The sequence below is a fragment of the Anthonomus grandis genome, chromosome 4 (genome assembly GCF_022605725.1).
Source record: "Anthonomus grandis grandis chromosome 4, icAntGran1.3, whole genome shotgun sequence".
In the NCBI taxonomy this organism is placed as follows: Eukaryota; Metazoa; Arthropoda; class Insecta; order Coleoptera; family Curculionidae; genus Anthonomus; species Anthonomus grandis.
The window spans coordinates 14,139,539-14,155,651 of record NC_065549.1 but is presented as its reverse complement, the minus strand read 5'-3'; the positions used below and the strand labels follow the sequence as shown (position 1 = coordinate 14,155,651).

The 16,113-nt window shown below is 29.7% G+C and overlaps 2 protein-coding genes and 1 long non-coding RNA gene across 10 annotated transcripts in view; 1 reads left to right on the top strand and 2 right to left on the bottom strand.

Annotated features, from left to right (window-relative positions):
* Positions 1-2,203: 2,203 nt before the first annotated feature.
* LOC126734938 (uncharacterized) overlaps positions 2,204-16,113 on the bottom strand; it is a 94,555-nt gene continuing 80,645 nt past the window's right edge. For 4 of the 7 annotated variants that reach the window (XM_050438786.1, XM_050438787.1, XM_050438785.1 and 1 more), the window contains one exon: positions 11,205-15,939. In XM_050438786.1, coding sequence (XP_050294743.1) covers positions 13,588-14,772 — 1,185 coding nt within the window. In that variant the 5' untranslated portion in view covers positions 14,773-15,939 and the 3' untranslated portion in view covers positions 11,205-13,587. Of the gene's footprint in view, positions 3,539-11,204; positions 15,940-16,113 lie in introns of those variants that run through there. The other 3 variants (XM_050438789.1, XM_050438790.1, XM_050438788.1) reach the window with 1 other exon arrangement.
* On the top strand, positions 4,519-7,286 carry LOC126734953 (uncharacterized). The gene is made up of 3 exons (XR_007660224.1): positions 4,519-4,721; positions 4,783-4,962; positions 7,193-7,286. It is a non-coding gene; the product is annotated as an uncharacterized LOC126734953 (long non-coding RNA).
* Positions 8,284-16,113, bottom strand: part of LOC126734942 (uncharacterized) — a 93,355-nt gene continuing 85,525 nt past the window's right edge. For both annotated transcript variants that reach the window (XM_050438797.1, XM_050438798.1), the window contains one exon: positions 8,284-9,289. In XM_050438797.1, coding sequence (XP_050294754.1) covers positions 8,284-9,264 — 981 coding nt within the window. In that variant the 5' untranslated portion in view covers positions 9,265-9,289. The remainder of the gene's footprint in view (positions 9,290-16,113) is intronic.

The window sequence follows — 16,113 nt, the reverse complement described above, 5'->3', positions numbered from 1 at the left end:
AGTCCAAATAAGACGGTATTACGTTCAATAAAAATCGTCAATTAGAGCCTTAGAATATTGAAAGATTAGAATTAGTAAACAACAACTTTGTTTGAGTTCAACATGTGCAAAGGGGCAAGGGAAGGTGTTTTGTTTACAGCCATATTCATTGATTCTGTTTTATCAAGTTTACACGCATTTTCATAAAAGGTAATTTTTAGTTATATATCAACACATAGTATAATGTTAATTTAACTTATTGATGTTAGATTTTGGATTAAAAATATAAAAATAGAATGTGTTACAATAGTACAAACCTGTGCCGTACCATGGGAAAAAAGTGATTTAAGCCGATCTTATCACAAATTAATACCGATATTTTCAATTACATCATATCAAGAGATCGTCGTCATAAACGTGGATTAATATAAACTTATTAAGAAATCTATAATAATTATAGAATTTTTAATTTCCGTAAAAATGCTTTTTATTAGATAACGCATAAAGAGTTTATAAGCGTTAATATTGTTCATAATTTAAAGCATAATCTATTAATAATAAATATTTATGATGTAGGTATATATTTTTTGACGACGTCACTGATAAAGATTTTAACTTTAAATGTTGACTTATTTATAGAGTATCTTATAATATTTTATGAAAAAAAATGCTTCATATTTTATTGAAGAGGAATATTATTGTTTTGCGCCTGTCAAAATAAGTGACAAATTTTTATGATATTATTAAGTGTGTTTTTTTCATTCTTTACCGTTTTAGTTATTTACCATTTCTACATAAGAATTTGGCATCATTGCATCAGAGAGCAAACAAACTGCCTATTATAGTTCTAGGGCAATGCTAATTCTAGACTTTCAATATTCTAAGATCGGGCCATCCTGTATTAGGTATCCTTAATTTTTTTGTTTCAAACACCTATTCAGAAGTGTATTAACATCTTTACTGTAAATTTAAACGTACAGAAAAGTTCAATAGCAGCTTAGTAACAACAAATTAAATGGTCTTAAGCGTTATTTAAACTAAAGTTTAAATAACGCTTACTTTGATACCGAATTCTCAAATGCACCTTTGAACTTTTGGAAGATTATTGCCTACAATTTTTCACAACTCTTCTTCCTTGATTCTCTTGCAAGCTGCAGGTATTCATAGTAAGTATATATGCTTACATAGTCTGTATGGTATGTATACAGTGCATTTTTTTAATCTCGGGTCATAGGGTTTTACGTGTAAAATTTCAACCCCATGTCAGAACCTGTTCTATTTAATCGATAAGATTGACACTTGGAACAAGTGAAGTTTAAGTTAACAGACTTTAAAAAATCCCCTTATTTTGCAAAAAAAATTTATATTTTAATTTTTAAAATGTCGACTTATTGTTCGGTAGACAGTTGTTTTACAAAGCGTGGAAGTGGTTTCATGTTTTTTAGATGTCCGAAAAATAAAATATTCATTATTTCTAGACATTCTCGCTAACTATTTGCTTATACATTTTCCTATTTATTTTTTTTGCTACGGTTGAATAGAGAATTTTACGCTGCTTACTATGATGTATCACACGATGGGGGTTCCCATTTGACATATTAAAGTGAGGTTAGCTAGAGGTGAGGAGGTGATTGACAAAACTTGAGTAAATGCATAATGAAACGTCCCCCTGTACATCTAATTTGACGTGTTTTTTTTTTTTTTTTTTTTTTTAAGAAAGTTATTAAGGGTGGATCGTTTTGAAATGAAAGCACTGTATGTTATTTGAGAATGAATTTAAAAAACATATTTCCTATACATTTTTGAATGCACTAATTCAAAAATGTATAAGAAATTTACGTGCTCTATATAACTCTAGACATTTTCTCCAACAAAAAAACCAAAACTAAAAAATAAATAAAAATAAAAATAAAAGTAAATAAAATAGATAAAGGTTTATGCATTTAGTTTCCGACTTTATTATTGATAATTCGATTTATATACTTTGACATTAATTCACAAAATCTGACAACTCTTCTTCGCATGACCTGGCTAGCCTTTAGTAGTTTACCCTCTGCCTTCTCTTCTGTACTATTGTAGCTTATGATTTAATATATAAAATCTCACTGTTAATCTTTAAATTCTCGTATATGCTAAAAAGATCGCAGGCGCGCTCTTACGGCGTTAAGGCACAGCATCTTCAGTCAGTTGTGTTTTTAATCTTTGACATAAATTGCTGCTACTGGTTGTTTAATCATTTAGAAAATTTAGTTGAAAAGAGGCATCTGACAATCAAAAACCACTTCACGACTTTTAAGCTCGTTTTTTTTTTAAATTTAGAATTAGTAAAAAAATAGCATCATTTTGTGCATTAAGCATAGCATTAACAACACAACTGATTGTAAATATTGCCCGTAAACACCGAGAGGGTGCATTGAACCCATGACCAGTGAATTATGAAATCACTATACTACACTAGTGTGTAATGAATGATCTTATTAAATTGTATTTTATACTTTAAAGCAAGGGTAAATAATAACAATAACTACAAATAACAAAAATGTGATTATATTATACACTTTCAGGATCTTCGTCACACTCATACTGAGTATAATTTCTAAGAGATTTCTTAAAAATATAGTCATAACAAGCTTTAAAATTCTGGTCTAACTTACATAATAAAATTATATAAATGAAAGGAGATGCAAGACCAAAAATGCTTAAAACTTGGGTGATAATAATTAATATAATAGAATATTTATAGAACATAGGATGACTCGCGGATGAAACTATGATTGCACTTATAGATGTAAATATTACTGGTAACCACATTAAGAAGAACGTACATGAAATTACTAGAGCATAATCTATCTTTGATTGCTCTGGAGAATAACGGTTACACTTTTTTATAACAAACAATACAGTAACGGTTATTCCTGTTATGATCAGAACTAATCCGGTACAAAGTAATTCAATTATAATATGTAACAACATTTCATTATTTATCACAAAAAATAGCAGAAAGTCCTTGGAAGCAAATGTGTAAATGCCTATTATAACAAAATGATACCACTGCTGATACTTGGGTAATACGTTTGAATAGTTTGCTGACATAAGCCAATCAATTGCAAGAATTAAAGCAAGTAAAAGCATTGCATTTACACTCATAATAGTTGCCAAAATCAAAATACAATACACATATTCTTCATAATAATAAGTTGTAAAAAAATATGACTGAAAGGTCTCTATAATACATCCACATAAAACTAACAAACTACAAATAGTAGATGATACCATGAAGTTTACCAGGATATAGTTTGTTCGTGTCCTAAGCCTCTTAAACTTATAAATTAAAAATGACATAAGGCAAGTGCTAGATAAAACTAATATAGTTTCAATTACAAAGGCTAATGATATGAAATATTCGGTTACAAATACATAAATATTATGATAGTAGTCAAAATCATGCTCCATGATTCTAATTTCTTTTTCCAGTTCATCCTCCATGGTGAAATTTGTCAAATGTAAGTTATCAGTAGTACTATACTCGTCCATTGTTATAAAGGCTGGAACCCCAAATCTAAAAAGAGGCTTCATTAAAATAAAATCTACTATGTTTTCGTATTATTGCGGAATTTAGGTATTGAAATGTTCTAGAATGTCCTTTATTATATGGTTTATCTAGACACTGTATAGGATGTCCTAAAATATAAAAAAATTTGGACAATAATAGCTTAAAAGGAAAACGTTTTTGTAAAAACTTATGACTATATCCTTGAGTGTAGAAGTTATTCTAATAAAAATTTATCTTATAGCTAGAGCTACAGTACTATTTTTAGGGTAAGGTTTGAGATATTTAAAAAACGCTTAAGGCATTTTTTCATTCATTATACATATAAAAGTAAGATATAAAACTATTAGGGGTATACCATTCTTAGATAATAGAGTTATCCAGATTTATACAAGTCGGTGCATTTTAAGGAGTTAAATTATACACAAATTTTAATCTAGTTTGAAAAGACAATGATCGTTGAAAACCAAAATATATTTTATTATGTCTGTAAAATCAATTAAACTTAATTTAATTTATATTGAAACGATATTGACAAAACCGCGAATACTAGCTGTCCTCCGTAATTTCGGGATCACACAAACTATATACTGCAAGACATCTCTTGAGGCGCATAGAAGGTTAGCGAATCTTCTAGAACTATGGTCCGCCGAGTATATAAGAAGCCGCATCGTCGCTTGGTGCAGCGATGCCACATTTAGTAGATTTCTAATTTTCTAGTAAATTTTCAATTTTTTTAAAAATTATTTTAGTAGACTGATTTTTCTTAGTAGATTTTGGGAGATTTTAATTTCAAATTCTTACAACGTTTTGCCTTAAATGCCATGTCATTTTCAAGAATTATTAACTTAAGAATAGTTCTGATAAATTTATGTCTTTAATTTCTATTCCGGCTAGGACACTTTGCCTGGTTTTTTTTCGGTTCCACTAAAATCTTATATCTGATTCATCGTAGTATTTACCTAAAAATCTTTGAACTGATTTTTTATTTCATTAATTGCTATTGTTAACCTGTTACGTTAAAATTATAAAGCGAGGTCATAAACAATCATATCGGGTAGAACATTAATCAGAGAATCCATTATTTTCCACTCGGCTTTGTAAAGCACTGAGAGAATATAGTGCCAATTAGCATTGCAGGTTTTGTAATTAGGAGGATTTTGTGATTAAAGGATTTACTGGAAGATCTAAGGTTAGTCAATTTCTATAATTTTCTAATTAAAATCGTCGAAAAATGTTTTATCCCTTTTTAGATTGGTAAAAAAGCAGAAACTAAATAGTTTATTTTCTGTAATGGATTATCTAATGGATGTCAGCAAGGATGCGTTTTCTCGTTCAGAAAAAGCACACTTATTTTCTTGTGAGAGGATAAAATCATCTGCAATAGCTTATATTGTTTTATATTATTTTCAACATTTTTAGTGATCATTAATGTAAGTACGAAGAAAATTCTTAGTATAACTATTAGACCATCTGAAATATTGCTATGAATCTATATGTCTTCATTATGACATTATCATACTGTGATTTACTATGCAAGAATTTATCTAATTCACTGAGTTTACTATTTATTTGTTAACTATACAGGGTGTTCATTTGAAAACTTCCCACCACGGATTTAGCGAAAACCACTATTAAAAAAAAAAACGCCGAAATACGTCAAAAGGTTTGTCAAGGAGGACAACTTTCTAACCTAAAATTACTTTACCCCCTTTCACCCTCTGCCCCCTAGGGTCAACCCCTTAAAAATTTTATATGGCAAGGGGTATCAAGTAATAGCTTGTTTAAAAGGTCTTTCGAAGTCTTTTATTTTGACGTTCTTTTAAATCGGTCGATTCGTTTTCGAGAAAATTAGAAAAATCTTTGTTTATCTTAATTTGTTCAGATAGAAAACAAAAATATGAAAATTCAGTTTTTATTTCAATAAGTGTTCAAAATGTTGCCCGTTAGTGTTTGCCAAATCTACAATTCGTTTATAATTTAAAACGGAAACTACCAACATAAACAGCAATTCCGAAGATTAGACGTGGAAAAAACTAAAACAACCTGAATTTTTTTCCGCATTCTTTTTATCAACACAGATATCCTGGGCGAACTGTATTTATTGTTATATCTGTTTAGTTATTTATAGTTGCTAAGGAAAATAAAGAATTTATTTGGCGTCAGTTACATTTGTGACAGTCTTGGGGACGTCAGGAATAGTGAAAATTTATTTGTTGAATTGAAGATTTTACTTCCAAAATGCTTTACACACAAGCCGAAAGAGTAGAACTTATTCTACTCGTAATTTATGGTACCCAAAATCAATGTGCTCGGCAAACTGCCGTCACGTATAACGCCAGACATCCGGAGAAGATAACTTCGTATAGGTATGTTTTGGACCTTGTTACTAAGTTTACTGAAACTAGATCTGTTGCAAATAAAAAACGTGATCATCCGCGAATTTTGGATGAAGCCGCTCAAGTTGAAGTTTTGGGTCATTTTGGAATAAATCCTTATACTTCATTACGCAAAATTGTTGCTGCCACTGGTATTTCATTAGGCTCTGTTCACACAGTTACCAAACTTCATAAATTTCATCCATTCAAAATGAAAATATTGCAAGAGTTAACCGAAGACGATTGCGAGACGATCTGCTTCAGCGATGAATGCACATTTTATCTAAATGGATTTGTTAATAAGCATAACTGTAGATATTGGAGCAATGAAAATCCTCATGCATTTGTAGAAGGGCATATCCAGTACCCTCAAAAAATTAATGTATGGGCAGGTATTTTAGGAAATAAAGTGATTGGGCCATTATTTATTAGCGGAAATTTAAATTAAGACATTTCTTTGGATATATTGTAAAATACCATCAATCCACTTAAATCCATTGAAAACCAAATCGATGATGATGGAAACCCTATACTTGATGAGGCTGAAATATATTTCCAGCAAGACGGCGCTCCTCCTCACTATGTTCTTCCCGTTGAGCAATGGCTAGACGATGAGTTTCCAGATAAATGGATAGGGCGAAGGGGGCCTGTAGAAGGGCCTGCTAGATCTCCTGATATAACGCCGTTAGACTTTTTTCTATGGGGTCACTTGAAATCTATTGTGTTTACTCCCCAACCTGAAAGTTTGGATAAACTTCGTCAACGCATTATCGACAGCTGCCATGATATCCCACAACATGTTTTTGAAAATGTCCGTCAGGAATTTGAACATCGCCTATATCATTGCTTGGCCAAAAACGGGTAACATTTCGAACACTTATTGAAATAAAAACTGAATTTTCATGTTTTTGTTTTCTATCTGAACAAATTAAGATAAACAAAGATTTTTATAATTTTCTCGAAAACGACCGATTTAAAAAAATCAAACGTCAAAATAAAAGACTTCGAAAGACTTTTTAAACAAGCTATTACTCGATACCCCTTGCCATTTAAAATGTTTAAGGCCCTGGGGGGCAGAAGGTGAAAGGGGGTCAAGTAATTTTAGGTTAGAAAGTTGTCCCCCTTGACAAACCTTTTGACGTATTTCGGCGTATTTTTTTTTTAAACAGTGGTTTTCGATAAATCCGTGGTGGTAAGTTTTCAAATGAACACCCTGTATATTGTGGTTTAATTTACGGTTTGTTTGCGGTTTAATTACCAAAAATTATATTTTTTTCCTTTTCAGAAATAGAGATACTCTTGAGAACTAGCTCTAAGACAAATAAAACATATAAAATTTAAAAAAATGTGACTTAACATTCTTTATTTTTAGGTTTTTCACACATATTTATTGCTTTTAGTTTTTGTGTAATGTAAATCAATAGCTTACATATTTGAAAAATATTTATTTTAATAATTTATAACTTTAATGCACCATATTTCCATATTTTGTAAAAGTTTTTGTTTTAGTTTTTGACTGTAAAATTATATAGTTTTTTAAAGGTTTTCAAGATCAATGCTTATTTAAAGTATGTTGTTTTTTAATTCCATTTAATTATTTTTTTGTGCTATGCATGGTATCTTTTTATTTTTATTGCAAATGAATCTAGACGCGAATTTATTTTTAACAAAAAAGTAAGAAATTGAGTTTACATAAATTAAAAAAAAGAAAGAAGTAAGTCTATAGCTTATGATATCAAATTGACACATGATGTACGTCAATTTGAGAACTTTTAATTCTAAAAATTTTTGAGTTGAAAAATTGCAGTTTAAAATAGCTTTTTAAGAGATTGGTGGAACTATAGAAGTACCATATATCTATTATAACTTTGTTTGTAAAATCTTTAATTATAGGTCTCATTGAGTACTTCCCAATTTTGCTAATGTAGATGAATACTACTCAAAAGGACCTTTAACTTAAGTTGGCTCACTACTTAACAAAAATATGTTGGTTCTAATTTTTGCAACCTTTTTGACAGTTATTTCATATTTTTCCAACTCTTATAATATTTTGTAAGATATTCATATACATATAGACACTTTTCAAAGTGACACCCTCTATGAATAATTAAATATAACTGAATATACAAGATATAAAAAATATTGCAGGCTTATGAATTAAATATATCCTATGCCTAGCTTATATTATAGAAAATAAAAATATATTCCTGACATATATGAATATGCCAATTAGATCTTTGATGCATATGTTTGTGGTCCCTGGGTGAATAATGAAATCACTATACATTAGTGAGTAACGAATAATATATTGTATTTTATATTTTATGGCAAGGGTAAATAATAACAATAATTACAATTAAATAATATTTTATTATATTATACACTTTCAAGATCTTCATCACACTCATGCTGAGTATAATTTCTAAGAGATTTTTTTAAAACATAGTCGTAAGAAGCTTTAAAATTCTTGTGTAACTTACTTAATAAAACGACATAAATTAAAGGAGATGCAAGACCAAAAATGCTTAAAATTTGGGTGATAATGATTAATATAATAGAATATTTATAGAACAGATGACTCGCAGCTGAAACTATAATTGCAATTATAGATGAAATTATTACTGGTAACCACATTAAGAAAAACGTACATGGAATTACTATAGCATAATCTATCTTTGATTGCCCTGGAGAATAATGCTTACACTTTTTTATAACAAACAATACAGCCACCGTTATTCCTGTTATTATCAAAATTAATCCGGTACAAAATAACTCAATTACAATATGTAACAACATTTTATGATATAGCACAAAAAATAGCAGAAAGTCCTTCGAGGCAAATATGTAAATTGTTATTATAACAAAATGATACCACTGCTGATACTTGGGTAACACGTTTGAATAGTTTGCTGAGATAAGCCAATCAATTGCTAGAAATAAAGCAAGAAGAAGCATTGCATTTACACTCATAATAGTTGCTAACAGTAGAATATAATACACGTCTTCTTGATAAGAATAAGATGTAAAAAAAGTTGACGGAAAGGTATCTATAATAGTTCCACATAAAACGAACAAACTACAAATGCTAGATGATATCATGAAGTTTACCATAATATAGTTTGTTCGTGTCCTGAGCCTCTTAAACTTATAAATTAAAAATGATATAAAGCAGGTGCTACATAAAACTAATATAGTTTCAATTAGTAGGGCTAATGATATGAAATATTCGGTTACAAATACATAAATATTATGATAGTAGTCAAAATCATGCTCCAAGATTCTAATTTCTTTTTCCAGTTCATCCTCCATGGTTAAATTTGTCAAATATAAATTATCAGTAGTACTGTACTCGTCCATTGTTATCAATGCTCGGACACAAAATCTAAAAAGAAGGTGTAATTAAAATAAAATTTACTTATTTTTTAGTATTGTTGCAGAATATAAAAAATATGACTGAGCTTACGGATAGTGATAGCTTGTAAGAAAAGGCGCGTTTTTTTACAATATTAAAAATATATTCTTGATAGAAGTTATTCTATTAATAATGCATGTCATAGCTAAATTAAAAGGAGGTACTGCTTGTTATTGTTGGGCTATCTAAGGAACGTTTAAGCAATTTTTTATTTATTGTACAATAATATAATGATATTATAACCGCTGTATCTCAAAAACGGCTAATCTTATAAAAAAAATGCATACATAAAATTATAGAGGTTTTTTTGCCTTCTGCATTTTTGCAATTCTTGCGATGGTAAACAAAAATGATTTCACGGTACAAAATGGGAAAAAGAAATTTTTGGTGAGTTTGGCGCCCTCTAGCTTTTCCAATTTTGGTTCTACAGTTTTGGGCCTACGAGATGAATTGTAGAGAATAAGATTCTCTTCATTTTATGTTTGATTAATTTTTCTGTTCGACCTACGGTTTAGCCAGAAAAACGACTCCAAAATTTTTTTGAGTTTCCCAAAAAACGGGGGGGAGGGGGATCTCAACTTTTGGGATTCAAGCTTCTCTCATGAACTACTATTGACCCTCCAAAAATCAGAGAATCGGATATTTTATTTCAAAGTAGCCTTTTTCCATGACAAATTGACTGTATGTACTATAAGCATAATCCATATTGGTTAAAACGATTTAGTTCTACGGATGTTAAATTATTTAACCGTCTACCTACGTATTACGTCTAGTATATGTAAAAAAACTCCAACGAAAATAGTTTCCATACAAAAATTAAAATTTTATGTACTCTTATATTGCTAAGTAATTTTAAATAAATTTATGCCTAGGAAAATTGTTAAATAGCGTATATTCTTTTTAATCGAATGATTGTATACGAGCAGCGTCACATTGGATACTGCCACCGCACATTTACATATTATATTTATTATTTTTTTTGTTATAATTATTGTTGTTATTTCTAGTTATTCCTAGGTTTTCCTGGTGTCTAAAGCAAAGTACGGGTGCAATATCAAACACTTTCGCCTATTCTTTAATTAAGAACTTTCTAACTATTGTGTGGTGTTTAAAATATTGACTTTCTGTAGCAGCTGGAATAGATTACTACATAACCTAAGGATCTCAAGGTTCTTTGCAGGTCTTTGGATATGAATCCTATGATTTTTTATGTTATTTGTTCTATATAATGGTGGTCAGCCGGTTATGGGTGTTTGGTATTGCCTCATCTATAATGACCGCTTTCTTCTCCCTTTTCTCCCGAATTATAATGTCCGGTTGTTTTCAGGACATATATTCCGACCAGTTATAATTGATGAGTCGTAGTAAATGATGTACAGTAGAGTTTCAGTAATAGCTAGAGGATCGTACTTATACTATGGGGTTCACGGTGTCTATTGACATAGCTATAAGCAAGAAGCACACTACTTCTGATGTATTAGAGCAGCTATTTGATTGTGGTGGTGTAGGTAGTCGTTTTGACATAGCAGCCTGCATGTTGTGGTAATGTGTTGGATGGTTTCTGGCTCCACTCTTTCTTTACCTATTATATCGTAACTGGTGATCTTTGACAAGGACTAGTTAAAAATCAACTTATTAAAAACGATTTCCCACAATTTCTTTTAGCCATTTTTGTTATATGATTTTTTCCCCAAAACTCCTGAATTGTTTATTGCCAAGATACGGTACTTCGTCACATTTAAAGTAATATAATTAGTTTAATGTTACTCCATCTAAAATAATCTATTAAGAAATTATATAGAATCGCTAAATATAATTTTGAAATAAGAGGTGCTTTTAAATCTTTTACCCTGCAAGGTAAAAATTGTAAAAAAAACAAGTAATATTTATTTAAATAAAATATATATTTTATACGTTTCTAGATCTATGTTAAGTATAATTATGAACATCCTAATAACGTACTTCTAAAAGTCTTTAAAATGCCTATCTTATTTATCTAATAAAACCCTGCAAATTAAAAGAGTTGTGACCAGAAATTTAGTGCCTTAACCTTTATAAAAAATAAAGAATCACTGATTAACTAAATATATAACTATCACTGGTCAAATTCGCTACAAGGTAATCATATGCAATTTGTATTACAAATTTATTTATAAGCTTAAAAATTATCAGAGAATCCTTGAAAGCAAATGAGTAGTGATACCACTGCTGATACGTGGGTCACACGTTTAAATAATTAGTTTAATCAAAATAATTAATTGAAGGTTTCGTATGAAAAACAATGATTTTTTAAATTTCAAATATTGATTATTTTAAACATTTAACTTCTGACAGTAGAATGATTGCGATAGGATTTATTATTCTTAAAATTTTATTCTTAGAGGTATCACTAATCGAGTTTAACCATCACTTTATTTATAACATGACAATGAAATATGTACTATGATTATAATAGTTATATAAGATATCTTAGATATTCCTTGTCTAAATCATAGAAAAATAAAAAATTATTTTAAACCTAAATATTTTCAATATGCAGGTCTTTCTTAGCTATTTTATTCTGAAGAATTCAACAATAAGGTTAAAATATTTATAACAACAAGTCTTAATTTTCTTTGAGCAAAAAATGAAAAAATAATCTGTTTATAAATTTAATATGTAAAGATATCTCTACATATCCTTATCCAAAAATATTTATCCCTAGAAAACTAAGTAATCATATAATAATTAATAGAGGAGTAGCAATTAAGAATAAAAGTTATTTTAAAAAAAAACAAGAACAAATTTAAAATTTTCTATTGTTCGAGTATCAACTACCAATGAATAAATTGCACTTTAGTCAGTATTTAAATTTATACAGAAGAATATAAAGAATAGTTTTATTCAATAGGATTTTATCGTTTTTTCCACGTGCTTTTTAATAGCTAAAGATATAACAAATGGATGGATCGCATTGATATAGTCGCCTTCGCTCTTATCGTGCGGGTTCAAAGGTCACCACGTAATATGAATCAAATTGAAAAATCAGTGGCTGCCAAAATGTTATTTCCTTGAGAGTTTGACAATACATTGAATGCCGTCATGTGACATATTAAAGCCACGTATACACCTTAGATCATAATTATTAACTGACGTGATGCCTTTAACGCCGTAAAAATGTCTGCGGAATACTACGTATCCGAGATTCGACATGTAAAACATACGTTGGTTATTTCCTTTCATGACGTGAAAAAGCCCATAAGTATAAAGCCCGTTGGGTATATGCCTCATCGGTATATGCCTAGAATCCCCGAAATTCTGTTAAGTTGCCAGACATAATATTTACTTTTCTTTTTTAAAAAATTGTCCGAAATAGACAGAATTCTCAATAACAATTTTTCTTTACGCAATAATATCTAAATCTAAGCATTTTATATTTTTTTATGAGAGCAAAAATGCCTCCCTAGCCTTTCATTAAAATTATATATATTTCATTTAAAAATGGTTGTTACCTAAATTTTTGAGAAATTAGTATACGATTTAGCATGACCCTATGTATGTGCATAACATACTAATTTGTCGATTTCAGGGCACAGCGTCTAATTTTTAACGATTATTTGATCTTGTCTTCTTTTTTTTTTATGTGTGATAGTGTGTTTTTGTAATAATTATTGGGAAACTATACATTTTGGTATAATGACAAACAATTAATTTGTATTGTGTGTGATGCAGTGCAGTCAGAGACCAGAAAGCTACTTTCTTTGTTTAAAGGCAAGTTCATGTTACAATCTCACTTTTAAAATGACATTTTAATTTTATGATTTATTATTTGTCGTTCGACCCAATCTATACGTTGATGCACAGAAAATTAAAAATTTGTGTTATCTTTTCTTTTATATCAGTTAAAAGTCAAAAAAAAAAAAAATAATTAAAAAAAAAACTGGTGAATGCGGCGGGCATTTGTATCTCACAGGGCATTCACCAATTTATTTACTTAGCTTTGTTTAAAAAAAAATTGTGTACTTTTTAATCATACCTAAATAATAAACGAAATGCAAAAAGAAAGCTAATTATTTTAATAACGAAAAAGAAAATAAAGGATTGCTTGGAATGTACAAGAAGAAGTAGTTAAAGCTCTTGGAATTAGTTTAAGACTGGTGCAAAAGGTTGTATATGAAAACAAGAACAATCTTATTTCCAAGCAGGAGACAAAGTGTAAAAGAAGCCGAAGACTGAAGATTTAAGTGAATGTGTAAAAATGAAGTAACAAATTTGACTAAAAAAAGAAACTAATTATAACTATCGTTATCACTAACAGAGTCGGAAAACTGTTCGTCATTTTCCGAATCTTCTTCAAATGGAGCAATGATCAATGGTTCAACTTGGATATCGAGTACTTTTTCTCTCTTCCACCAGGTTCTAATAATGTTTTTTGTGTGAGCCACTGATTTCCGCCAATACTCCTTTGTGATGTGATTCAATGCCTCATTCCAAACAGCTTCAACCTGGTCAGATCTAAGCCCAGCACCCACATGCTTCTCATAATAAGATTTTGACCCTGCCCATATAAGCTCAATGGCATTAAACTGACAATGGTATGGTGGCAATCTTAAAACTTCATGGCCGTATTCACGTACTATTTCGCCAACAGCATATATTTTTGGTCTTTTCAGCGATTTTACAATTGAAAGAACTTCGGATTTTAGCATATATGGCAAGGGATTTTGATTTTCTTTTACTAACCATTCATAAATTTCGCTTTTTCTCCAACTTCCATTTGGTTGTTTATTCAAAATTCTTGAATGATACGACTCATTGTCTAATACTATTAAGGAAGGTTCTTGCAAATTCGGTATTAACTGTTCCTTTAACCATTTTTCAAACATTTCGCAATTCATATTGTCATGATAATCCATACTTTTAGACTTAGAAGAAAAAATTAAACTTGCACCTGAAACAAATTCCGTTGAAGACCCGGCATGTAAAATAATAAATCGTTTTCCCTGACCACATCCTTTTTTTCTTTTCACGCTTTTCACAGATTCATCTTGCCAAGATTTTATTCCACTCCGGTTTGAAAATATCCAAGTTACATCTAAGAATACCACTTTCCTTAACTTTGATTTTTCATTTTGTGTATATTGTCTTAAAAATCCTATTCGTTGACTCACAATATTTGGTAGTTCACACAAATATCTTCTATTGCAGTCTTTTTTATAGCGAAAACCTATGCTTTTAATTAATTTTGATAAAGCAGAAAGTCCAATTTCCAAAGTGCCGCGTTGCTTTAAAACATCCCTCAGAAATGGCAGCGTTATATTTGTTTTTAGCCTATATAGTTCATAAATCCTATCCCTTACTTCCATTTTTACACATTTACTTAAATCTTCAGTCTTCGGCTTCTTCCTTTTACACTTTTTTTCCTTGTTGGGAATAAGATTGTTCTTGTTTTTATATACAACCTTTTGCACCATTTTTTAAACGTTGTTGCGCAAATTGAAATGAAACGTAACTACAAAAGTTTGTCATTGATAATCCGATACACCCGCACGATAAGAGCGATTTTGACTATAATCATAAAACGTGCCAAACTTACAATGTAGCACGCCTTTTATTCTATATTCTATACAGTTTCAAAATCTTCATCGCATTCTTGCTGGGTATAATTTCTAACAGTTCTTTTAAAAACATAGTCAAAAGATGCTTTAAAATTCATATCTAATATAGATAATACAATTAAATAAGCCACAGGAGACGCAAGACCAAAAACACTTAAAGTTTGACATATAAGAGTAAATATAAAAGAATATTTGTAGCCTACTGGTACACGTAAAAGGGACGGAATAATTATTGCGCAGATAAATGTAATAATCACTGGTAACCACATTGCGAAAAAAGTGCAAGAAATAGCTAAAGAATATTCAGTTTTTGATTGCTCAGGTGAATAGCGTTTACATTTTTTCATAATAAGAAATGCAAGCACGATTATTCCTGTTAATATAAAAAGTAAACCGACGCTAATTGTTTCAATTGTCAAATAAGGTACAGTTTTATCTGATAGCAAAAAATATAGTAGAAAGTCCTTTAAGGAAAAAATGTAAATACCTAAAATAATAAAACGATACGATGATTTCTGACACTTGGATAACATATTCAAATTGTTTGCTGAAATAAGCCAATCAATTGCAAGATATAAAACAAATAAAAGAGTCGTATTAACACTCATAAAACCTATAATAAATACAATATAGAATATATATTCATAATAAAACGCAATAAGAAGTCCTGCAAATGTCTCTATAATATATAGGAATGAAACTGTAAAAGTAAATATCGTAGAAGTTATCATTAAATTTAAAAGAATAAAGTTCGTTCGTGTTCTAAGCCTCTTAAACTTACAAATTAAAAATGTTATAAAGCAAGTACTACATATAACTGCTAAGGTTACAATTATTACAGCTAATGATGTGATGTATTGAGTAATAAAGATGAATATATTGTGATAGTGTTCAAATTCATATTCAATGCCACTTATTTCCTTTTCAAATTCGTTATAATCTTCATAGGCGGTATCGTTTCTGAAGTATATGTTACTGTGAGTAGTGTACTCGGTCATTGTTCTTAATGCTTATCGAATAAATCTGAAAATAAAAATACCAATTTAGAAAAAATCTAGTTTTATCAGTTCTGCTAATCAAATTAAAGAAAGCCAAACAAAAATAAATGTGAGGATTTAAAAAATCATAAAAATGCCGCAGGTGTGTATTTAACAATGACCCTGTGACATTAGTTTTAAAATAATCAATAGACAAAGG